At 44.9% G+C, this 25,479-nt stretch overlaps 1 protein-coding gene across 1 annotated transcript in view; it reads right to left on the bottom strand.

Annotated features, from left to right (window-relative positions):
• Positions 1-3,358: 3,358 nt before the first annotated feature.
• The window catches only part of LOC144769525 (vomeronasal type-2 receptor 26-like), a 46,895-nt gene continuing 24,774 nt past the window's right edge, over positions 3,359-25,479 (bottom strand). Inside the window, exon 3 of the mRNA XM_078653667.1 lies at positions 3,359-4,272. Within this exon, the coding sequence (XP_078509793.1) occupies positions 3,359-4,272 (914 nt within the window). The remainder of the gene's footprint in view (positions 4,273-25,479) is intronic.

Below are 25,479 nucleotides of genomic sequence, written 5' to 3'. Positions count from 1 at the left end.
AGAGTCCTCATATCTTACTTATAATCCATTACTTTAATGGGGGGCTTTTGGAAGGCAAGGGCCCATGGCAGTTTCCCACATTGCCTATGCCTGAAATATCTCTGAGAATTATCTCTTCTTCCTTTTGTCTAATTCAAGTGGCAGTTAGAGATGGTGGCACTGAATAGCTAGCCGTGAGAGTCGTAAAGGACTGCATATTGCAACCTTTTCGTGTCATGGGTGGAAATTGATAGAACCAGGCATTTGAGGGCCAACAAGGCCATTTTAAAGCACGAACAAGCATTAATTAGGACCCTAGTAAGAGTTTGGCAAGGCTTGAACATTTGATTCCATATTACAAGCCTCACACCTTTCTGTTCACCAAACCTTATATTGCCCAAAGAATGACTAAGACTTATTCTTAAAGAAATAAGTACATTTGCATAATGATATTCATGCCAAAAGGAGTAGATTTATTTATTTCAGGAATTCACAAAACTCTTTCAGATTATCCCTGGAAGCTACACTGTTTTCTAGATTAAATCATGTAAAGGCTTTGTGTATACCATGTTTGCATGCAAAAATGCATATATGTATATTGTCAAGTGCAAACTAATCAGAGCAAGAGCAATTGCAGATACTGTTTTTTTGCTTTCTGCACAGGAATAATATTTTTCCTTATGGAGAATCCCCTTAACCATATACCCCCACCAATTCTACGGGATGTTCTTGTTCCATCTTTGAAAGGTATTCACTCCTGCCTTGAAAGGAATTCCTCTCCAAAGTTTTTAAGGATGTGGAGTGATCAGGAAATAGTGTTTTATTGTATTATATTAGAGTTCATGTAGCATTTTGCTTACCTCTTCCAAGATTTAAAATGATCTCTGGGTGGTCTGTTTCATTATATAATAACACTTATGACCTTGATGAAGTTTGTGTGTCAGTATGTACACGCCCAGAAACAAGTATGTTTGAGAGTGGGCACAAATGTCTAATCATGCAATTTGCACATTAAGACTATGTTTTAAGAATGAGTCACATTGGGGACTATTCACAAAGATACATTTACATGTGAGTAATTCTAAACATGTAAATGTACTCTTATATTTTGTAGTGCTTTTGCTACTTTTGGAAATTCACCATTAATTAGAGTACATTTACAACAAAGCCTAGACCTAAATGTCCCCATCCCCTGGAATAGGGCATGTATCCAACTGTATAGGTGTATAGGTGTAAAGTTACTACTAGTAATTTTTCTCATGTATGCAGAGTTATCCACCACTGGGATGGAGATCTACCAATTGTAAATAGATAGGGAAAATCTTTAAAGTTTATCAAACTTTAGGAAAATGCATAAACATATTTTTATGCTAAATATAAATGTTAATTAATGTTATATATTCATTTTTTACAGAGCACAACACTAAAATGCTTCATCAATATTAACTTAATTTAAAACTATAGATGTAATTACTTTAAATATATTACATTAAATTAAAATGACTATTTTAAATTTTTATCAAAAAAATCCCACCGAAAGTAAAATAGTTATGATTATTTATTATGTAATAATATAACAAATAATATATATACAATTAATTCAGGTTAATTTAATTATTACTTAGTATCACTTTTTTAATAAAAGGTTCTTACAATATTTTATCATAACATAATATAAATGTTTATTTATGTAAATATATTTTAACATTTAATTAAATGTACCTATATTTTGAAAAAGTCAAAATAAATAAATTTATTTTAACACAATCTCCTATTGGGTTCTACATTAGGTCCTGTATCCCTTCTTTTCTGTGGGAGGGTGTTGTAGTACCAGTTGTTGGCTATGTGAAGTTCTGGACTTACTCCATGTCTGAGCTGGTATATTTTTGCAATTTGCATTGGTTGTGGTTCCTATTTCACTGTAGTAACTTTAGAAGTGCAGTTTGTGAATAGTGGTGTTCTTACTCTTTTGTGGGTGGGTGTTTGTCTCTCTTTAAACCCCTCTGCCCACCCTAACCCCCTCTGTACTCTCCCTAACCCCCCTCTCATTTGGTATTAGATATTCTCATTTTTCCCACCTCTCCCCTGGTCCTTCACACATTACCTAATGAATAGTAAACGTACATGTGTGGATCTCCCCTTAGAAACTATAAGATAGGTGGAGGTGGAGTTGAACCTGTCCAACAGTAGGTTTGTAAATTGCATTCTGCAGTGAGTATTACTACTGTAGTACTACTACAAAATGCAGTTTGTGAGTGAGGTCCTCTGCCTTTAGCCATCTGGGAAGAAGAGTTTTTAGGCATAGCTTGTCACCGCAGCACAACTGCCTGTAAAACGTATTATTACCAATTATTTTGACTAAGGTTTGGCTCCACTCAGACGAGTAGTACCCTCTGATATATTGGTATTGGCTATTTGATGTATCATTCCTCCTCACAGGAAGTCCTTGCATTGGAATGCTTGCAATGAGGCCAATAACTCCCTTAAACTGCCCTATCCAAAACCCATAATTATGTCATGGAGAGCTAAAACTGGGTCACAATCACCCGAATACCCTCTTATGAACCCATTTTGAGCAGGTTACTCCCCCAAATGTTTCTAGTTGTACATACTGAAACCATGCCTAAGAGAGTATGACATATGCGTTGATGGTAATAGGCTCTGGTGGGAAAAAGGTGCAATCCAATCTCCCTAGATGTTTTACAGCTGTTCATGGAGTTTCCATTGATTTCAATGGAAATTACATGAAGAAGAGCAAATACCCTTAGCATCCAAGTGGTTAAGCATAAACATTTGTATCTGCAGATAACAAATTTCTCTTCAGTTGGCATAGGAACAATGGGGCATATTAGCAAGAACCTCGTTAAAATTATAGCAGTTTTAGCGGTAGGAAACTGCCGCTGAAACTGCGATAATGGGCTTGATAATATGCGTTATAGAATTCCAATAGAAGCCCAGGTTAGATGTCCTGCACATCTAACCTGGGCTTCTATTGGAATTCTATACAGCATATTAGCAAGCCCATTATCGCCGTTTTAGCGGCAGCTTCCTGCCGCTAAAACTGCGATAATTTTAACAAGGTTCTTGCTTATATGCCCCTTTGTTTTCCTGAGCAGAGGTATGACTCTTCTTATTAGAATGCTGTTCTTACTATGTGACGTATATTCTATCATAACAAATCAGGAAGAACCAAGTCATATGTATGGCTAGGTATCAGTTTTTTGATGTGTTGATGAAAATATATTTATGTGCTATCATTTGATGTGATCCTAAGTATGAATCTGCCTTGCACTGCTGGAATAATTGCATCACAACAATCACAATTAACAAGTGCTGCGCTCACAGTATGTTTGCCAAACATATTTCCCAGTTGCCGCAGCTAACCATGGTCAAGTCTGGTTTTCTTTATTAAATACTCCTTGGAGTTCCTCTCAGGCTTCAGAAGAATGGTATACATTTTAGGGGAAAATATACAGCAAAGGAGCCCAGCACTGGATGCTTGGATTGCAAATATTTCCTCTGCTACGATATATTTTCCTCGGGTGCTCAAATAGGTGGGGATGAACAAAATCCAAACACTGCAGAACACCAGCATGCTGAAAGTGATCATTTTGGCTTCATTGAAACTGTTAGGTAACTTCCTTGCTATAAACGCAACCACAAAGCTGATACCCGACAACAGCCCCAAATACCCCAGTGCGCCATAGAAAAGTGCGAAGGAACCTTCGTTGCACTCAATGGTTATCGTACCAATTGCATTTTTCATGTTAAGGTCCACAAAGGGGGGTGAAAGTACCAACCAGACAATGCATATGACGACCTGGGGAAGTGAACACAGCAGAAGGAGATAGAATGGAAATGTTGGCTTCACCCACTTTCTGAATATACTCCCAGGCCTTGTAGCGTTGAACGCAATGACCACAGTGATGGTCTTTGCCAAAATGGTGGAGATGCAGATGGTGAACACAATGCTGAAAACGACCTGGCGAAGCACACAGGTTACTCTTTTAGGTTCCCCAATAAATATGATGGAGCAAAGGAAGCAAAGGAGGATGGAAACTAGAAGAAGAAAACTGAGGGCTCGATTGTTCGCTCTGACGATTGGGGTGTTCCGGTGCCTCACCAAAACGCACAGTGCTGATAAGGTGATGGCTGAGAAGATGGCACAGACAATCACCAGCGCTGCTCCCAGAGGCTCATGGTAGGAAAGAAACAATAGGGGTTTAGGGATGCACTTATCACGGACTTCATTTGACCACTGATGATCCGGGCATTTCACACACTCAACAGCATCTGGAAGAAAACGAAAAAAAAACATTATTTTACCTAGCATTGAAAAATCACCCTCATCTTTTTCAGTCCTCACAAAATGCTTCAATTTTCAGTTCTCACAAAATGCTTAAATACGGGTATTATTAAAGCTGTTCTCTGCAGAAGCTCTGTGTTCATTGACACTGTTCACAGTTTAAAAGCTATTGGGGTTCTATGCAAGTCATAGCTCAAAGGGACTTGAGCTATGACTGAAATGAACCATAATCCTTCTAATTGGTAGAATCGTTTCAATGGCATTGACTCCTTTTAAGATCTGGCCTTAAGAGAGCTTTAAACTGTTTTTCCAGCCTCATATTTTCACAAAAATAATAGATAATACTACATAATCTTAATTACTGAAATTGGATCTAATTCAGCGCACTTCAGTCATTGATCATATAGAGAGCCATTCAAATGTTGGTTCGTCCCACAGAACACCATAGGTGCAATGGGGCAGTCTCTCATTTCTCCTCTGCTATTGGCTGTGCTCCCAACCTTGAGTCAGCCAACTGGAAAACCATTTGGTATCCAGACTGTGTTAGTGAAAGCGTTTCACCTTCTTACTATGTGTTATGCCACAATTAAAATAATCTAGCTTCAGGAGACGTTTGTATTAGTATGTGTTGTATCACCTCTTCTGCATTTGCAAACAAGTGCTATTTGAGTTATCAGAGCTCTGGCAGTTTCACAGCATTCACTAACAGCTGCTCCTTTCCTATGCTCGGAACGTTTCTGGCAGACATTCTGTTCCTGCAAAACTGAATGGTGGTTTGGTTGGTCTTAGTGTATAAATCCCAGACAGTGAGACAGTGAGTACAGGTGTTGGCAGGATGGGCCATCTCCGACTTGATTGAGGGGTGGAGCTGCCACCAACCACACTTGCACATCACAAAGACTCCGTCATAGCACACTCACAAAAGGTTTCACTCTAGTCTTTTGTGCCCGTAGACAAGCTATGGTCAGTGCAGGGAGGAAGAAAATTCTAGTCACTTTCGGGGGTGGAAAACTCTAAAAACTTCTCAAACTTAAAAGCTGGCACTAACTGTAAATATTGAACCCCCAGACCCAACTCTTCAGCACACCTCTGGACCTCCGAAGGATGGCTGTGCCGCTATGCTGCAAGCTGGAGTGCTACTCTGCTGCCTTGCTATTCTGCTGACCTGCAGCCATACTGTCTGACTGAAGAGGAATGGACCTGCACCTTGAACCCAGGAGCATTAGAGTGACTCCAAGGGCTAGTTGGCAGGCTTCCTGATCCGAGCCTTAGGGACAGAAAAGGCTCCAACCACCTTAAACCCCGCTTCTGCACTCTGTCTGCTGTGTGTTTTGCCTCCCAAGGGGTGCCACCCTTGTCCTGGACCTTTGGAAGTGGGACGAAATGTGCTCTGCCAGCCCAGTTGTGGTCCAAGCAGACCTGACACAGTGCGTTTCATCTCCTCATGGCTCCTCATCATAACCACTGTTGTGCGTTGCCTCCTCGATGTAGGACCTGGTATCGCAGCCCTGCAGCTCCTCTGAACTGCCACTGCACGACACATCCTCGATGCAGGACCTTGCATCACAGCCCTGCAGCTCCCCGGAATCACCACTGAATGATTCATCCTCAATACAAGACCTTGCATTGCAACCCACAACGTATCAGAACCGCTGCTGCATGATGCATCCTCCACGCGGTATCTCGCAACAGTCCACAGCCCAAATTTAAGGTACTTTTTTCAGCAGACCTAACTGGGCCACTGTATCTGGTCCGCGCCCCATCATGGTCAGCTTGTGACTTGTCTCGTTCCGGTTCGACCAGATAACCACAGTTGGCGCTTTTTGCTTTTAGGCACTATTTTCACTTAATTCTTTAACATTGCATATCTCCAGTTCTACTGATTGGATTTCTGCCATTTGACCTCAAATCATTTAATATATTTTAATATATTTTTTTAATATAACGAGTTGTTGTCTAAGATTCTAACCAGGGTATGCCTTCATATAAGCTATCCTCTGAAAGACATGCCCACTTATGAACAGGTTTTTGGGCAGTTCCATCAACCCAAGCCTTTAGGTCTCCCTATTCATCAATATGTGTATGATTTTGTGAAAAGAGAGTGGAAGGATGCAGACAAGATTTTTTCCTAGGTTTGTGTCTTGTTTGTATCCTTTGGAGTAGTTGGGTAAATCTATGTCTGAAGCTGTAACAATGGACTTATTAGTCACCAGTCGAATGGGAAGCACTTCCATGGTGGAGGAGAGCATTATTAAGGATCAGGAGGATAAGTAGATTGACTCTACATTGAAAAAATCTTATACGAGTACTAATCTAGCATTAAGCACTGGAATTTATAGTTCTTATGTCTCTTCTTTCAGATTTGAAATGACTCTTCAAGGCTGTTCAGGAAGGCGTTGAGCGGATGTCCACCGATGTCGGGTACTTGCAGGTGAAGAAGGTGAAGCTTGACTCTACTGCCATGAGGACCAGGAGGCGTCGACAATGACCAGGGACTGGATTCGAGCGTTCCCATAAAGGATGTTGAGTACTGAGGTGTCGGTGCCCGGATTGGACACAACAAGCCTTGGCAACAGCAACCCACGCAGAAAGCAGAGATTGGCTTTGGTGCTGACCAGCAAGGTCTGAGGGACTCACCCTATGGTGGGGAGTCAGGGCACGTCTGGAGCAACCAGAGAAGCTCATGGAAAAGTAGAGTTGCCTTTGAGGGGACCCACCAGTTGATGGACCAGGGAACGTGAAGGAGCCTGGAGCTGAAATGCAAGGAGCAGGCCCACGGAACACTCGTAGAGTGTAAGCCCACAATCTTTGGTGCAGATGGTACTCAGGGCTTGGGCTGGAAGTATTCCAAAGCACAAGTTTGGGAAAGCTCAAATGTGCACGGAGTCCAGGAGTTCCGTCCCACGTCACTCGTGAGGGCTGCGGGTCTCAGCTTTGCTGGGATCTCGTGTCGGCCTCTGAGAAGTCTGAAGTTCATTTCCTGTGTCACAAATACTTCGGAGTCCGGCAGCAGCTTCGGAAATGCAGATCGGCAAGATGCTTCATTGGTGCCTGTTTGAATAGGGGAGTCACTTCTTGACCCCAAGGGAGTTTCTTCCGTTCTCTAGTCTTGAGTAGAGTGTTGAAGTACTGAGAAAAGGGGTTGGACATACTCCGGGGACCCACCTATGGGAGGGTTTGGAAAGAGGGGTGGCTACACCCATTTCCCTTGCCCAGTTTCAAGCCAGAGCAGGGGCTGGAACCCCCTGCAACCGGTTTGAACTGGGCAATGCACACGGACGCCAAATGTGCCCCCAGTGCAGACATCAAAGCACTATGAGAGTGCACCCACCCAGCCCCAATACACTAAAGCCTGTCTGGGAGGTGGTTACACCTCCCTGTGACAGGAAACCTATTGTCCAGGCCTCCTCTTCTGGAGATTCGGTCAGCAGCAGGAGGCCAGACTCATGTCTGTGGCTACAGCATCCATTTTGTGATGCTGGGGCTCGTTTAAACTATCACCGGGCAGACCAGTGTGTACATGTCTTCCCCCTCTAGAAGGGTGGAATTCTACCCCGCCGCCAGGATTGGTGGGGTGGGGGGTAGGAGTCCAAAGTGTTTGACACCAAACACAACATGTTTCCATGCAGCCATTCCAAAGTTAGCATTAACCGCAAGGTTATAATGCACTTAAGAGTATATGGTCTGGCTGCATCACAGAGCAGCTCCAAAGAATAGATACCGAAAGCTGCAGAGGGGTCCTGCTCATGCAGGGCACCCTCTCACACAAAACCAAGCACCTTGCCTCCAGGATTGATAAAGCCGGCCATAGGAGTGACTGATAGGTTTATATGTGTCAGTGATAGTAGATGTAGGTAACCCATATTGTAGTAAGGGGTGCATGCACCACCTTACCCAGGCTGCAGTAGCAGTCCTGTGGTGCCATTTTGGAAGGTTTCCTAGGGGTGGCATAATACATGCTGCAGCCCCTGGTAGGCCTCTGTGGTACCTATGCCCTTAGTACCTACGGTACCATATACTAGGGACACACAAGGTTAACCCAGTAACCAATCTGGAGGGTACCTAATGTACATGCAATCAACTTAGAGAGGAAGCAGCTAGGCTGGGGTCGTGGATAGCAGGGCCCCAGGCAGACTAAAGTCGAAAAACATTGAAACACTGGCAAAAAGTGGGGGTAACCATAGGAAGCAGATCCTACTCTCCTACATTGTGCAAACCTACTTTCTTAAATATTTTGGAGAATGGCACTTTGTTTTTGCATACTTTGGCTTTCTTTCCCAAGATGGCTTCCAAGATGCTCAGCGAAGAACTTGCATTACGTCCTGTATTTTTTCCTTCTCCTTCTTTCAAGAAAGGGCAGCTTTTTCCTTTGTCGGATGTCAAAAGAGCGTTTGAAATATACCTTCAGAGATCTGAGACTTATGGGAAGTGTGAACCGTTTTTGTACCCTTTGGTCTTCAAATTAGAGTTGCAGGGTTTTAATGCTTCTTTGAGTAGATTGATTTGTTCTCCTTTTGTGTTGGCTTATTCGTGGTCTAATATACCTGTTCCTGAAGGGATCCAGGGTACATTTACTAGAGAGTGGGGACTTTGGGGTGGATGTTCAGGGCACTCATCTAGCAAACATCTGTAGAACGACCACTTTGCCCTTGTCACATTCGTTTGTAAAACATTACCATATTGAAAACGTATTTTCCGTATTGAGGGCTTGTGAACAGTCAAACACTCAGTGGAACAATGATAGAACTAAACTGACAACTACTGCATAAGAAAATGTTTCTCATATAATTATTCATGTGTTACAACCCCTGAGGTGTAGGGGTCGACAATTGAGGCACCCTGGTCTCTGCGTATAGCACAAGGCTGTATTGCATCGAGTTTGTGAAAGACAGAAACGGCATTTTTTGCATCTAAAATCATTTTGTAGTCTCCTGCGCCATACTGTCTATATAAAGCAGACATGTTAGCCTACTGAGCTTTCTCACTCAACTTTTATTCTTCCAGTTTAGGCATTTGCTTTGAAAACAGGTGCTTCACCCTCTGATCTTTCTCAGACTATGACAACATGGGTAAACTTTTGATAGGTTTCGCAGAGCCTAGCTGCAATGAGTGTGGGAATAGAGTGGGCACTGGTCGCTTTCTGATCTAGTAGCTATGATTGAACTGGAACAGGCTTCTAGCCACCAGATGACACACTGGGACCCTTGCCTGGGTGAGTACTTATACACACTGTGTGCATAGGATAAGCAATCTGCAAAGCACAGTCTATGGGTGACCCTTTATTCTTCAAACTGCCACCTGGCTGCTAAAGCTGCACTTTTTTTGTCATGATTTGTACCATTTGTTCATGGCTGAAACGGATGCCTCCAGGTCACTTTCACCACCCTGGAAAACACAGATGCACTCAGCCAGACACCTTTCATGATGACAAGACAAAGAAATTACGTTGTAAGTGTTTTATACTACTCAAGCTGTGTATTTATGTAAGATAAACAGATGAATGTGTGTCTGTGAAAATGTCAGCTATGTGTGTGTAATTAGTGTGGGCAGAACTCTGCAGAATCTAACAGACTTTTCAGTGCTTAATTTGTAAAATATTAAGTCCAGGTGCTCATATTTTTGCAGAAAGACACACCCACATCCCCGGCTCGACCCACTTCCTCTACTGGCTCCTCCAACCTATTTCCCCGAATTCAAAGTGGCCTTGGCTAATGATTAAAGACTGGCAGAAGAGGCAGTTGCACAATACACTACCCGTTGGCAGCTCACCACTTCCAAAACCACTCCCCCACACTCAGTTAACCCTACATGCGCCGTGACTCGCTCCTCGCTTACAGGCTGAGTGGTCGCTCCCAGTGTCTCTTGCAGGCATCTGGTATTATTGCGCTGCATCGCTAGAATTGATTTTAAAAAGCGCCTTTCCATTTGGTTACATTTCGCCTGCTGTGTTAATTATTTCATAGCGCTGCCTTGCTTGAACTGCTTTGTTACATTTCGCCTGCTGTGTTAATTATTTCGTAGCGCTGCCTTGCTTGAACTGCTTTAATTGTGCAATTTGATTTAGCTACACTTCGACTGCTGTGTTGCATATTGCCGCTTTGCTTCGTTAGCGCTTTATTAATTATTTCCCCACTGCTTTCAGTCCTGTTAGCGCGTTTGACTCTAGCGCTACGCTGTGCTCCCCCCTCCGCCTCCATTTTGTTTGTTGTTGTCCTCGTGTGCCCGCCCCGCCTCCCAGCTGTGACGCCCTCCCACAGATTAGAAATAGCGCTCCACTCCCTACATGCGCCGTGACTCGCTCCTCGCTTACAGGCTGAGTGGTCGCTCCCAGTGTCTCTTGCAGGCATCTGGTATTATTGCGCTGCATCGCTAGAATTGATTTTAAAAAGCGCCTTTCCATTTGGTTACATTTCGCCTGCTGTGTTAATTATTTCATAGCGCTGCCTTGCTTGAACTGCTTTGTTACATTTCGCCTGCTGTGTTAATTATTTCGTAGCGCTGCCTTGCTTGAACTGCTTTAATTGTGCAATTTGATTTAGCTACACTTCGACTGCTGTGTTGCATATTGCCGCTTTGCTTCGTTAGCGCTTTATTAATTATTTCCCCACTGCTTTCAGTCCTGTTAGCGCGTTTGACTCTAGCGCTACGCTGTGCTCCCCCCTCCGCCTCCATTTTGTTTGTTGTTATCCTCGTGTGCCCGCCCCGCCTCCCAGCTGTGACGCCCTCGCCCCTCCCCCTCCACTTTCCATATATGACAGTTGCTCCCGCGCGCAGCGTTCACGCGCAGCGACCGCGCCCAGTCCGCGCCGAAGGTGCGCCAAAGGTAAGCCCGTCTACGCCCGTCCGCGCCTGGACCGCGCCCAGCGCCAGACCCCCTGCCCCTCGCGCTGCCCAGCCCTCTCGCACTACCTACGATGCCGCCACCCTCCTAGCCCTTAACCCCGGTCGCGCTCCCAACTGCGTCCAAGCCGCTCCTGGACGCACCCATGGACCTTTCTCATGCTACTCCTGCAAATTCAGCGGCATCGACAACATCCCCGCTACAACCACACATCAGGCTCCCGACCCCAACCACTTACAATGCATCCTTCTCAACACCCGATCGGTCCACAGGCACGCCATTGACCTATGGAATCTACTAGACACCATTTCTCCGGACATCGCCTTCCTTACGGAAACATGGATGAACGCTTCACCGCACCAGACATCACCATTGCCATCCCTGAAGACTATAAGATCACTCGCAAAGACCGTACCAGCCACACAGGAGGAGGAATCGCTATCGTCCATAAGAAATCCATCCGCATCTCAACCAGCTCTGACGCCAACCTCGCCAACTCCGAACACCTTCACTTCCAGATCCACATCGACCCCAAAACCACACTCCGAGGCACCCTCCTCTACAGACCACCAGGACCCCGCGCAAAATTCAGTGAAGACATCACGGACTTCATCACTCCACACGCGCTCCCCTCCAAAGAATACATCCTTCTGGGAGACCTCAACTTTCACCTTGAAAATATCAACGACCGCAACACCGCCACCCTCGTGGACAACCTCGCCAACCTCGGACTTAAACAACTAGTCACTTCCCCCACCCACATCGCAGGTCACACACTCGACCCCATCTTCACATCCAGCAATCATGTCTCCTTCGGACACACCACGGACCTCCTCTGGACTGACCACAGCTGCGTTCACTTCTCCTACAACAAACCAAAACCCAACATCCTCCTCCAACCTACCCTGCAAAGAAACTGGAACAAAATCACCACGGACCAAATCTCCGCATCGCTCCTTCAAAACTCCCCAGCCCCCTCTTCTAACACTAACGAAGCCGCCGCCAACCTCACCCTATGGTTATCCAACACCGCCGACACCTTAGCACCACTGAAAAAACGGCAAAGTAAACCTGGCAGCAAGAAGGCCTCATGGTTCAACGATGATCTCAAGAAGTCCAAGAAACTCTGCCGCTCCCTTGAAAAGGCCTGGAAAAGAAACCTAACCACCAGCACCAAGGACGCCTTCAAAAACGCCACCCGCACTCACCACCAACTGATCCGAAAAGCCAAGAAAACAGCATTCAAGGATCGACTTGACAACAACGCCCACAACAGCAAGGAACTTTTCAACATCGTCAAGGAATTTTCCAATCCCTCGGCCAACTCCAACGACATCACCCCCTCTCAAACCCTCTGCGACTCCCTAGCATCATTTTTCCACAACAAGATTGCAGACATCCACAACAGCTTTGACAACCAACCCGGAAATCATCCCACCCTACCATTTGCTGATCATCTTCCCCCCGTGAACACTCTCAACGACTGGAACCCAATCTCCACTGAGGACACCATCCGCCTGATGAATTCAATCCACTCAGGATCCCCCACAGACCCATGCCCTCACCACATCTTCAACAAAGCAGACTCCGTCATAGCTCCGCACCTCAGAGACGTCATCAACTGCTCCTTCAACTCCGCCACCTTCCCGGAAGACTGGAAACACGCTGAACTCACCGCCCTTCTGAAAAAACCAACAGCGGACCCCACCGAACTCAAAAATTACCGCCCCATCTCGCTCCTCCCATTCCCGGCCAAAGTCATCGAGAAAGCCGTCAACAACCAGCTCGCCACCTTCCTCGAAGCCAACAAATCCCTCGACCCCTCACAATCTGGCTTCCGAGCAAAACACAGCACCGAGACCGCCCTCATCGCAGCAACAGACGACATCCGAACGCTACTAGACAATGGAGACACAGTCGCCCTCATCCTCCTCGACCTCTCCGCAGCCTTTGACACAGTCTGCCACAACACCCTCCTACAACGCCTCTATAACATCGGAATCCAAGGAAAAGCACTTGAATGGATCACCTCGTTCCTCACCGGAAGAACACAGAGAGTCCGCCTTCCTCCATTCAAGTCCGAGGCCTTTGAAGTCATCTGCGGCGTACCACAAGGATCCTCACTCAGTCCCACCCTCTTCAACGTATACATGAGCCCCCTCGCGTCCATCGCACGCCAACACAACCTCAACATCATCTCTTACGCAGATGACACCCAACTGATCCTTTCTCTCACCAATGACCCCAGCACCGCCACAACTAACCTACACGAAGGAATGAAAGAAGTTGCCGAATGGATGAAACAAAGCCGTCTGAAACTGAACTCAGACAAAACAGAAGTCCTCATCTTAGGTACATCCCCCTCTGCATGGGACGACTCCTGGTGGCCGGAAGCCCTCGGAAAAGCACCCATCCCGACAGACCACGCACGGAACCTAGGCGTCATCCTGGATTCTTCACTCTCAATGAACAGACAAGTCAGCGCCGTTTCCTCTTCCTGCTTCAACATTCTTCGCATGCTCAGAAAAACATTTCGCTGGATCCCCTCCGATACAAGGAAAACAGTCACCCACGCTCTGATCACGAGCCGACTGGACTACGGAAACACCCTCTACGCAGGTACCACCGCAAAACTCCAGAAGAAACTCCAACGAATCCAAAACGCCTCAGCCAGGCTCATATTAGACCTCCCACGCAACGAACACATCTCTGGTCACCTTAAAGACCTCCACTGGCTACCCGTCAATAAGAGGATCACTTTCCGACTGCTCACCCACGCACACAAATCACTCTACGACATCGGACCAGATTGCCTCAACTCACGACTGTCCTTCTACACCCTCTCCCGCCAACTACGTTCTTCCAACCAAGCCCTCGCCACTGTACCTCGCATCAACAAGACCACCATGGGAGGCAGATCCTTTTCATACCTGGCTGCTAAAACATGGAACTCACTCCCCGCTTACCTTCGCCTTACCCAGAACCACCTAGCGTTCAGAAAGCAACTTAAAACGTGGATGTTTGACAAGTAATCCTCCTCCCCTTCCTAAGCGCCTTGAAACCCTCTGGGTATGTAGTGCGCTATACAAATCCTATGACTTGACTTGACTTGAGTTAAGCACACCAATGGATGGGAACCTGCACTGTAGAAAGGTGAAACACCAGTGACGACTGCCTGTGCAGTCTATGTGGTGAGTTTACAACGGGGTATACCCTAAGAACTCCCTGACCTGGGTCAGTTAAGATAGGTATGTATGCAATGGTCAGTGTCTATTGATTATAATCAAGAATTCATCATAGAAACCTTTACATAAATGAGTTATTTAGAAATTACTTCTGTGTAGTACAGGAAATTTATTCAAACATTTCAATAGTCAATATGGATGATAATGTTTTCAATGAATACCACAAGTCATACATGATGCAAGATATCAATTTCTTCATTGAGTCAAGCAAAACCTGGCGGACAAAAGTCTCAATAGGGTTGGTGTGGAAAAATCCTTGTGGGTTCAATTCACAAATGATATCAATTCACAAATAATATTACAATATTTCAATGCGCTCAAAGTGACAAGGAAAGGAGACAGTTAGGAGGGATGGGTGTGGTTGGGTAACGGTGAGGACTGGGTAAAGGATGTTGTGACCATACTACAATCACAGTGATAATGCAACCTTTACAGACTAATTTTGTTCATTAGTTCCATATAGCTCTTTAGCATAGGATCTGTACGTATCAATGGGTTGCTTCCTATGTTAAGAGAGTAAGTGCAATCCGGTCTACGTTTCGACCCCTGGATTAAGGGTTGATTGAAGCCTCATGCTGGGGTCTTCTTCAGGACTTGAGAGTGCAGGAGCGCCTAAAGGTGATACAATTCAAAGATGGAATGTATCAAGACTTTAATTATAGCGCACAGTTGTACTACAACTTGTTTAGTATAAAGGTAAACTTCTTACTTAAAGTTGGGCCGTCCAGTGGCCTGTTAGGATTGGACCTTGATCGGTTCCTCAGTAGTAACAAGTAATCTAAAGGTGATTAAAAATTGGGGATATGGGTCTGAGAACCGGGTTAGAAATGTAACCCTGTCGATAATTTACTCGGCGCGATATCAAAGGGGACACTTACTGGGGCATCAGGGGCTTTCCAGTCTGTCAGTATGTATTTTCGTATCTGTTTGTTAAGCTCCTCCAGATGCATAGTTTCTGAGGATTCAAAGAAGAAAAGAATATCGTTTTAAATACGCGAAACCTGTTCTTAAGGAAGCTGTTTTTATTTAAACCGTTAACTAAATGAGCATCGGGAAAGTGCTCAAAAGTTATCTAGATCGTGCATTAATCTACAGGCACTTGTTAGGAAAGAAATGGCAAATGCATCTCGCAACTTAAAATGGGTCGATAATGCCGTATTATAAAAAAATGCGTAGCTCGGGTCCCAGCCGAGCCTGCATGGCAGTGAATAATCAGGGCGTGTGGAATCCCTCATTACGGGGATGTATTTGTCGCTTACCATCAAAGTTACATCAGCGCGAGTGTATCCAGCAACGCTGCCCAGCCGCGAGTGAACAGAGCGCGAGGTGCAGGCGCTGAATACTTCCTGGGGGCTCGTCTCGATCAGCCAATCGGGGGAGAGCCTCCACGTCATGTTTAAGGGAGTGTGTGGAAAAAGCTTCAACAGGGGATTAGTCTTGAAAGACATGGAGCATAATCGTATCAAATACCTTGATATTGACAACAAGTGTGCTTTGCTTTTGTACAGTTAACTCCCGGGGGATTCTTTCAGTAGGTGCAGCACACTTTTCAGACATTGCAATGTTGTCTAAAAAGAACGTTGGGATGTCTTAATTGCTCATGTGTGGTTAAACCAAAAATGGGTGCTAATTAGGTACCTTACACGTTATGAGCATAGCGTTGATAATGAAATGTATATGCATAATCCTTATCACTCATAGTCAAATTGCACATGGAGTGGTACTAGATCGGCAAAAGACACGTTTCAACATAATGGCACATACAAGTGTTTTACAATCAATTGCAACATAATGATACATATGCATATCGGATTACCGGGTGGTAAATCCCAGTGGGGCACATTACGAATAAACGATGTTAAGTGATTATGTATGGTACTCTAAACGGCGCTTCTGAATAGCCACACTAGTTGCAAAGTACATTTAACCATAAGGATGAAATACATATTGGCTTATCTGGACGTTAGAACTGTGTACAGACCATCGTGTTAAACATAATAAGATAGGCCAATTTAGAAATGTTAGTCTCAGGAGGTATAATGCAGGAGATTTTTCTACAGAGACTCACATAGTCGTTGTGTGCTTAACGAAGCAGCACATAGATATGTATTCCAATTCAACAGAGAACATCAGCGATACATATAGCATGCAAAGAAGCTAACCCCGTGGTTCAGTCACAGTTAATCAAAGCCATTTGAGAGAAAGTTACATCCATCTCGTTCAATCCATTTTGCACAGAATCAAATCGCTGCATCCATTTACATTCTCTTGTGTTCAAGATGGAGTCTAGATCCCCACCCCTAGGTCCCAGTGTAATTTTTTCAATGACCACCCATTTGAGTGATTCAGGTATGTGGGTCTTTGTCAGAAAATGGTCAACTAAGGGTGCCCCCATGGTTTGGCATCTAATTCTGCTGCAATGTTGTAGTATTCTGTTTTTAATCTTCTGCTTAGTTTGGCCTATGTAGATCAGCCCACATGGGCAGAAGATGGCATAGATCACACCATTGCTATTACAGTTTGTCAATGTTTTTAAGTCAATGGTAATGTTGTTATGTGTGATGGCCTTCGTTTCTATGCAAAGTGCACAGGCTTTACAAGTACTGCATTTGACATTGCCAATTATGTTGGGTAGGTTCCACATCGTTTGGATTGTAGGAGCAGGTGGGGTGTCCAACATGGAGCGGACCACAACATCTCTGATGCTTTTGGCCTTTTTGAAGGCATGCATAGGGGGGTCCGGTGCTTCGATCACATCTGATATGATGCTCCAATGGTTTCCCTGTCGCTGAACCACGCTCTCTTGCGTGCTCTTTTGACCAGTCTTTTGGGGTATCCTCTTTCCAACAGCCTACAGATAAGTTCATCAGATTCAGCAAAGTAATCGTCTTTCATGGTACAGTCTATGTAGCAGCATTATGGTACGGCTAGGTGAGCTGTCCTCAATAGCGGTCAATTGGACCCATAATGTGTGCTACCTTTAGCCAGTATAAGGCTTCGAAGAACTAACAGAGCACATTGTGTTGTAGGACTTCTAGTTTTACTTTAGAACATTGAAGGAATGGGTGTTGATGGCAGAAAACAAGATTTCTTGAATGTGCCACTCAAGGCAAAAAAAATCTTATTTTTTTAACTTAAAAGCCAGCAGCAGTGGAGGAAGAACTGCATCCGTGGGCTTACATTATAAAAAGTTATTTAACATAATGAGCCATTTCAATGCTTTGTAGACAAATGTAACACTGAACACTAGTACACAGGTGATGGCAGAAGACCAAGTTTACCTAAACATGCCACTCAACGCAAAATTGGTTCGAGTGGCACGTTCAGGTAATCTTGTTTTTCTGTCATCAGCTTTGTGCCAGTGTTAAGTGTTATTTTTGTCTTCAAAGCATTCAAATGACTGATTGTGCTAAATAATGCTTTATAGTGTGTGGGGCTGATGGCTGCAGTTCTTCCGCCACTTGTTACCGGCTTTTAACTTTAAAAAAAGATTTATTTTACTGCAAAAGTTAAAAGCCAGCAGCAGTGGAGAAGAGCTGCAGTTGTGATCCCCACACAGTATAAAATGTTATTTAGCATAATCAGTCACATGAATGCTTTGTAGACAAATATAACACTGAACATTGGCACAAAGCTGATTACAGAAAAACAAGATTACCTGAATGTGCCACTCGAAGCAATTTTGCTTCTCGTGGCAAGTTCAGATAGTCTTGTTTTTCTGCCATCAGCTGTGTACTAGTGTTCAATGTTATATCTGTCTTGCAAAGCATTCAAATTCCTTATCATGCAAAATAAAGTTTTATTGTGTGGGGCCCACGGCTGCAGTTCTTCAGAAAAAGTTAAAAACCAATAACAGTAAAGGAAGAGCTGCAGCCACGGACCCCACACTATAAAACTTTATTTAGCATAATCATACATTCAAAAGCTAAATTTGTAGACTGATATAATGCTGGTGAGAGATATTACTTACTGGCTCTGAAGGATAGACTTTTTAGTTTTAATTCATCTGCGAAGATAGGAGGCCCGCTGCTCGACACCATGATTGCTTCTGTCGTCTCATGATGATTAATGAACTCCGAGGGTGAAAACAGTACTGATTGGTCCAATTCTGCACACAAACTTGATGATTTGCCAAGGAGGGACGCAACTAATATATTTTTCAATCTTTTATTGGTAGTGCAATACGCTAGCACACTACCAATGAATGACTGGAAAATGGAAATGGGGTGTGACCGTGTTGGTGATCTACGCCGAGGCAGGGACCCAGGCAGCTTCAGTTTCTGGCGGTAATGTGATGTGTGCGGCTCTCATTTAGGCAACTGGCCGAGCCGCTACATTCAGTTTTAAATATTTTACGCTCAAGCATTCGTGTGTCCTATCAGCTCTCCACGTGGATGGGGGGAAACTGGAACGGTGGCACCTACACTGAGCAGCGCGCATCCAATTAGTATTCATATTGCATGTGAATTCAATTAGAGTTTTGACCCAGCCCTTAGAACTAAGTGCTGGTGCTAAGCACCGGCACAAATTAAGCACTGGGATTTTTATGTATCTCCACGGTATTCTACAGAGTAAAACTCAGCAAGTGCTGTCCACCCCTAACAAAAAAGAGTGTGTCCTTCGGTAAAATTCACCAAGCCCTTAGTAGTTCCATCGGTACGCCTCTGCCCACAACCTCCCCAAACCCAAATGACACACAGACAAGTAAGTTGGGATGAAAAAGGTGCAGGTTTATTTGTAGTACAAATAACAGGATGGGTTAACTGACAGGCGACCCCCTACACCCCGCAACCCCTTGTTGCAGGGCGCCTGAAGTTGAGCCAAAGAAACTGACACCAGCGGCCATAGCCCGGTGTGGTACCTGGGAGGAAATCCTCCCACCGGCGGACCTATCGTCCACCCATCCCACCCTCCGGACAAGGGAGAGTTAACTCACACCTTCTCCATCCAGGCGGGGCGTTATCGGCAAGCCCCCGGTTGCTCAGGCTTACAACCGCCCTAAGGACTAACGGGGCGCCGTCGAAACCAAGTCCCCAACAAGGGCCCCTTGGATTATGTATGACTCAGCACGGTGCGTTTCGCACTGGGGCTTCAGGTCCTGTTCCTGCGCCTGTCCTGTATGGGGATCGCCTTGTAACTCCTACTGCAACAATAGAAAACAAAATACATTATTAATATCCCCCCTCACTTCCCCCCTATTCAGCGGGTGAGCGGCCGGAAGGGGAGCTGAAGAGCGCAGGCCTCGCGTCTGTCAGGGGATGGGAGGGGGCTGGGAGGCCTAAAGACCCTACGGCTGGCGAGGAGCAGCCCGAGGAGCGACTAACTAGTGTGAGGGGCAGCAGCAAAGAGGGCGCGAGGTGGGAGGGGCTACCATTATATCCTGTCCCAGGGGGGACGCCCCTTACCTTAGTTGTTGATGCCCCCCCACCTCAACCCACCGAAATGGGCGGCCGGCTCCCCGCGGCCCTACTACGGGGTCTGCCCTCCTATGGGGTCCCCTGCAGGGACCGCGGGCATCCTGCATTTCTCTACACACTTCGCAGGAGGCCGTTCCTGGTGATCATGCCACCGCATTATAAAACGGAGTTCAGATTGATTCTATTAGGACCCTTGATACCACTTGGAAATATATATCCCTAATGGGAAAATAGGAGGCATAAGAAAAAAGCAACAAGATCTATACGCTCTCCTTTCATGTTTTTTTATCAAGAAGAAACTTGGCCCTGATGAAGTTCACAGTGTGAACGAAACACATTGGCTCTCCAGTGTTGTCATCGAAGAAACATAAAGATTTTTGGAGCACCTATAACTAATTGGACTGATACGTACATTGGGCTTTGATATTGCAGTGCACTCCACATGTGTGTGTGTTGGATTGTTCTGACCTTTTGGTTGCACCTTTGGAGCAGCAGGTGCTGTGTTTGTACACACAGCAAGATACATTTATTATGCATATTGGGACAAAGAGGGAGGTGGGGTTTTGGTGCTTTGGCTTTCAGTTTCATCTTTTTGCATACAATAACTAACATGCTGCACTGCATGAGGCTAGTGCATCATGCCAGATATGTACAGTGACTGTGCGAGGCTGGGCAGTAACAGCCACCACCTGTCACAAAGACAATATTGTACAGCCAGTGGAGCACTCTTCTGCTATCAACCTGACATCACAGGTTTTACATTCAAACAAATAATGTATGAGATCATTTGTCTTCATGTAAACGTAGTAAAAGGTAAAGCAGTTAGTGACAGAGCAAGGTGGTGGATCAATGCCCTGGCACACCTCTAATGAGAAGTCGCTACTGCATTGTGGCTTAGAAAATGTTGTGAGTCAATATGACAACTGGCATCTTGTTAAGGGAGCGATTTCAAATGTAGGACCACCGCTTTTTGCTCTAAAAAAGAACTGGAGCATTGGCCAGCAGAATATTAGTACATCTACAATTCAAAAGAAAGACAATCAACGTACTTTGTTTAATCTTCAACCAGTACAAGGTCACCACAAATGTGGGACCTGTTCAGCCTGCGGATCAACAATTCAGGGGACACTCTTCACAGATGGTAAAACATTTTGGCGACATACTGAGTTCACTAATTGCAAATCAAAGTATGTGATTTGCGCAATAATCTGTCCTTGCCAAACGTACAGGGCAAAATCTCACAAGAGGCATGACAAAGGATAATCCAACACCGCTCACGCATTAAGAACCAAATAATTACTGCCCCGCTTGAGTATCATTTTATGCCAATTAACCATACCCTGAGTGACTTCAAATGGACAATCTTGGCAATAATAAAATCCTCACCAAGAGGTGGCGATTCAGCACTTCAGCTATCGCAAAAGGAGGCATTACTGATAATGACAACCGATACGGCGATGCGGCGCAACGAACTATCTGAATTAAGTAACTTGTGAAATCAATTACAATACCCACAATTCACTGCGGAGTGCAATCCAGTCCGCTTCTTACTACGGTCACTCTCTCCAAAATCTCACGCATGGATCGTGCCAGCTGAACAGCAGAATGGGGCTTTGCGGGGGAGCGGCCGACCAGCGGGAGGCATGCTATCCCCGGGGGGTTTTGGGGGCCTCGGGAGTAGGGGGGGGCAAAGGGGGCAGCATTAGATAGGTTTTGATGGTTGGGCTGGCAGTAGGGTTTGGGCTGGCATTGGGCTGGGTTGGGCTGGTAGTGGGCTGGTTGTCCTTATAAACGGACATTTTGTAAGTCTGTCACCATTTTGTGGCTAGGTGACACGGCAGCCGGGGGGCAGATAGGACCAAGCGTTGTTTCCCCTCCCTTCCACCCTGGTTTGGGCCATAGATGGGTAGGTGCCTGTTGGTTTGGGGGGTGGTTGAGAGGGTGTCTGGAGGGGTTTTCTTGGGAGCCGTTGCATCTAGGGGTTTGTTGATTGTTCAATGGTTGTGCAAGTTATCGTGCCGCTGGAGCAGGTGCTGGGGTGAGGATCGTGTTGGATGGCGTTTTTTCCTTAGTAGATGGGGGGGGAGGACAAGGTAGGAGTAATGTGACGTAGTTTGACAGGGGGGGGGAAGGAAGAGTGCCTAGAACAAGTTATGTAGTTAGGTAGGCTGGCAGGTTGATCTTGGGCAGTTGAGTTTAAGTTGTGTTTAGGTTGTCAAATGGGGATCCATTTAGGGGAGGGGGAGGAGGGCTGTTAGGTAGTGCATATTTAGTGAGGATTAGTTTTGTACGGCACAGGCCAAGGGATGTTGGTTTTGTTAAGGTGCACCTGCTTCCAATACAGCGGCCGTTATCACACCTAATTATGTGTCTGTGGTCGGTGCTGTCTCCCCCCACCTCTCCCGATGGGCCCCAAACATGATGGCGGGGAAAGGATTGAAGCTCCATGAATAAGAGGCAAGTGAAATTAGCATGTTTAACGCGTTTACAAACTCCCAAACTCTAACGCGGCTCAATCGCGGATGGTGGCACGAGCTACATGTGGAGGTTCATCCACGTTGCAACTACCTAGTAGGTGTTTCCCTGAGATGTAATACAAATGTCTCTTTCCATCTAGAGCTCTGGATGAGACAAACGCTACGCAGGTCGGCCACACATAAAAATTCGCAAACAGAACAGTCGACATTGAGGTAGGCTGACAGACCTCATCACCGCTCTTTATAACAAAGAATTTTCAATAAACATCGACTTTTGCGCATGGAGCTCAATTCAATTCCTCTTTACTCATTAGGGCTTCCTTTCACACATAACCCTTGAACAGTCCATAACGCTGATTATTCAGAACAAGACTTCGACTATGGAAGAATTAGAACTTCCTTGTGAGGTACGAATTTAACATTCAATTTGCCACAGACACACGCTGAATAATGTATCTTCAGGACATGCCCTTGCTTATCCCTCCCTACTATGTGTTTATTTATTCACAGAACTCCAACTGTTTTTATTATGAAAATTCCACACCACCTTGGAGCATCAAACAATTGCAGGTATAATCAGGTGACTCAGTGGATGTAGATAGATTATAGTTGAATGGAAGGGTCTCGCAACCTTTGACACCAATCCCCTTTCTTTGTTTTTTGTCTCACAGATAAAGCTATTTCCAGTACACGTCATGAGGAGAACCCTTTAATTACTCTGGGTTTGAAACTCGTTGACTCTGAGCTGAAGCCAGAACAGTTATGGGCACTTCAGGGAACTATGAAAGAAATGTATCCCCCTATGGCGTAACAACCCCTTCTATACAGAGTAGTCTTCAGCCCAGTAAACAAGCGGGACTTTTTGGACTAGGATATGTCCGCCTGCCCGTTCATCTGTTACACAAGGATTGGTGTCCTCTAAAAAATGTTTTGAGGCAATTGACAATTCATATAGTGTTTATGTTTTGTACATGTGTTTATTGACTATTCTGTGTTTTTGATTTATATGTATTGTTGGTGGAAAATGTGCTATATCTGTGTCGCTTTCGAAGACATGATGGAATGTTATGATGCATAATATTTTGAAATTTAAAATTAATGTAAAATAAACTATGCACACTTAGAATTTATTGGCTAGGTGTTGCCAAATATTTGTTCAGCAACCTATTTGGTCATTTTCCTGTTTCCTATATTATAGTGATCCAGGCCAGATAGTGATAGGACCCAAACCTTTTTTGTTTCACTTGTGAGTCAATATGAGGCACACCACCCTGGACTCCCCCATGTGTCTAGTTCTCAGAAATGTCTGGGTTTGGCAGGTTTCCCTGGATGTGAGCTGAGCTAGGGTCCAAAATCCACAGTTAACAAAATCGCTAAAAAGGGGTCAGTGTTGAGTGAACACATTTGATCTGGCCATGTTACATTTTAGACCTTTTCCAGGGGTGGGTGGTAGGCCCGCCCACACAAGAGGGGTACCATTTTAATCAGGAGAATGCGGAATGTTGAATAGTATGAAATTTGTTGAACCTTTACAGAAATGTGAGAAAAATGTGTGTTCTTAGCCAAAGTCTGATGTTTCAAATGGGGTTTGGGTAAAAAAAAAACTTGTGAAAACCACAAAAGTCATACCAGTCTAGTTTTCAGAAATACCTGGGTATGTTAGGTTTCCCTTGGTGGCAACTAAGTAAGGCCCAACATCCGCAGTTACCCCTGTAAGAAATGTGGTTATTATTTGGGCAGGATATGAGGCCAGCACAAGTAATAGGATCACAACTGTTTCCGTACTGGGAATGAAGAACCCCATTGGAGCACTTGACGCGACACAAGATCTTTTGTAGTGAATTTGTTACAGAAGGCACTCCCAGAGTTGTCGGATTGGGGCATGGACTCGTAGGTCCGAAGGCGCATAGACTGCCACTCGCGCTAAAGGAAAGGGATCAAGTACACCCTCGCTCTGTTCCTATTTTTGTGGGCATTTTTTTGCTGAGACAGGCTATCCACTTCAAGGCACATCAAGAGGCATCGTTAAAGGTCAAATTGATGTCTATATGGACTCGGTCGGATTTATGCAAGGCAACAATGGACTGATAGTGGGAGATGCGCCAACTCATAGACCCATTCAAGGCAGTTACAGCACAGGTGTTTTTGAAAGGGCCTGTACGTCTTAAAGTTATAAAAAATGAATCTCAGAAATATTCCAATCTGAAACAGAAGCCTCTAAAGTTCTGAGCTGGAGGCTTAGTGATACAAGGGCTACTACACGAGCAACAAGATTTTTAGCTAATAATGACACTTATTTTTCTATGGTGATTTTGCCTTTCTCCTTTTTCTTGACTAGCACGTATGTGGGGTGAGAGACGGGGTGCACACGGGTGGAGGGCCCGGAGAGGGCATTCCCAGAAGACTGCCACACCAGCTGGTAGGTTTCAGGGTAGGTGATTCCATCTCAAGATACGAGGGAGGGACTGGGGAGATGGACGAGTTTTGCTAGGAACAGGAGGATCACTTATGCACTTTAAGGGAAGATGGGGCTAATGAGTCAGAATGTTGGGACATAGTCGGACAAATGAGGTTAGGAAAATTCCTTAAAGAAATTTAAAAACCACACAATGTCAGAGCTGAGATTTATGTGTTGGATTGTAGCTGAACTAAATCAAAACCACAAAAGACATTTAATTCAGGAGGAATTGGCAATTTATAAACCCCAAATACTAGGCTTGACAGAAACTTACCTAGCACATAGAGATTGGCAAGTATTGGACCAATTGGGTTATGAGAGAGTAGCCTGCACGTCCCAGACAATTTCGATACAAGAGGGGGCTCTAATGAAATATAAAAATCTGGCAGTCAAAATAGTTAATACCTCCACAGACAGCAGAGGGAGATGGGCTATCACACAGTTGATAATCAATACACAAAGGTATACTACTTGTGTGGTGTACGGCCCATGCTTCGACAAACCAGATATATTCAATTTTCTTAACTTGCAGCTGTTGGATTGGGAAGGGGAACTCATAGTAATGTGGGACTTTAACTGTGTCATGGACTACAAAAAGGACTCTACTAATCGCCAACCCAGTATCCCTATGAGTCAAACTAGAGCCTTGATTACAGAATTAAAGAGGCTACATAGGTTAAGAGATGTGTGGAGAATGTTACGTCCCCCAAACCCCGATTATACGTATTATTCTATACCACATAACCAATACTCACG

This window comes from Lissotriton helveticus, chromosome 7 (assembly GCF_964261635.1).
Source record: "Lissotriton helveticus chromosome 7, aLisHel1.1, whole genome shotgun sequence".
Lineage (NCBI taxonomy): Eukaryota > Metazoa > Chordata > Amphibia > Caudata > Salamandridae > Lissotriton > Lissotriton helveticus.
This window is presented reverse-complemented; position numbering and strand designations above follow the sequence as displayed.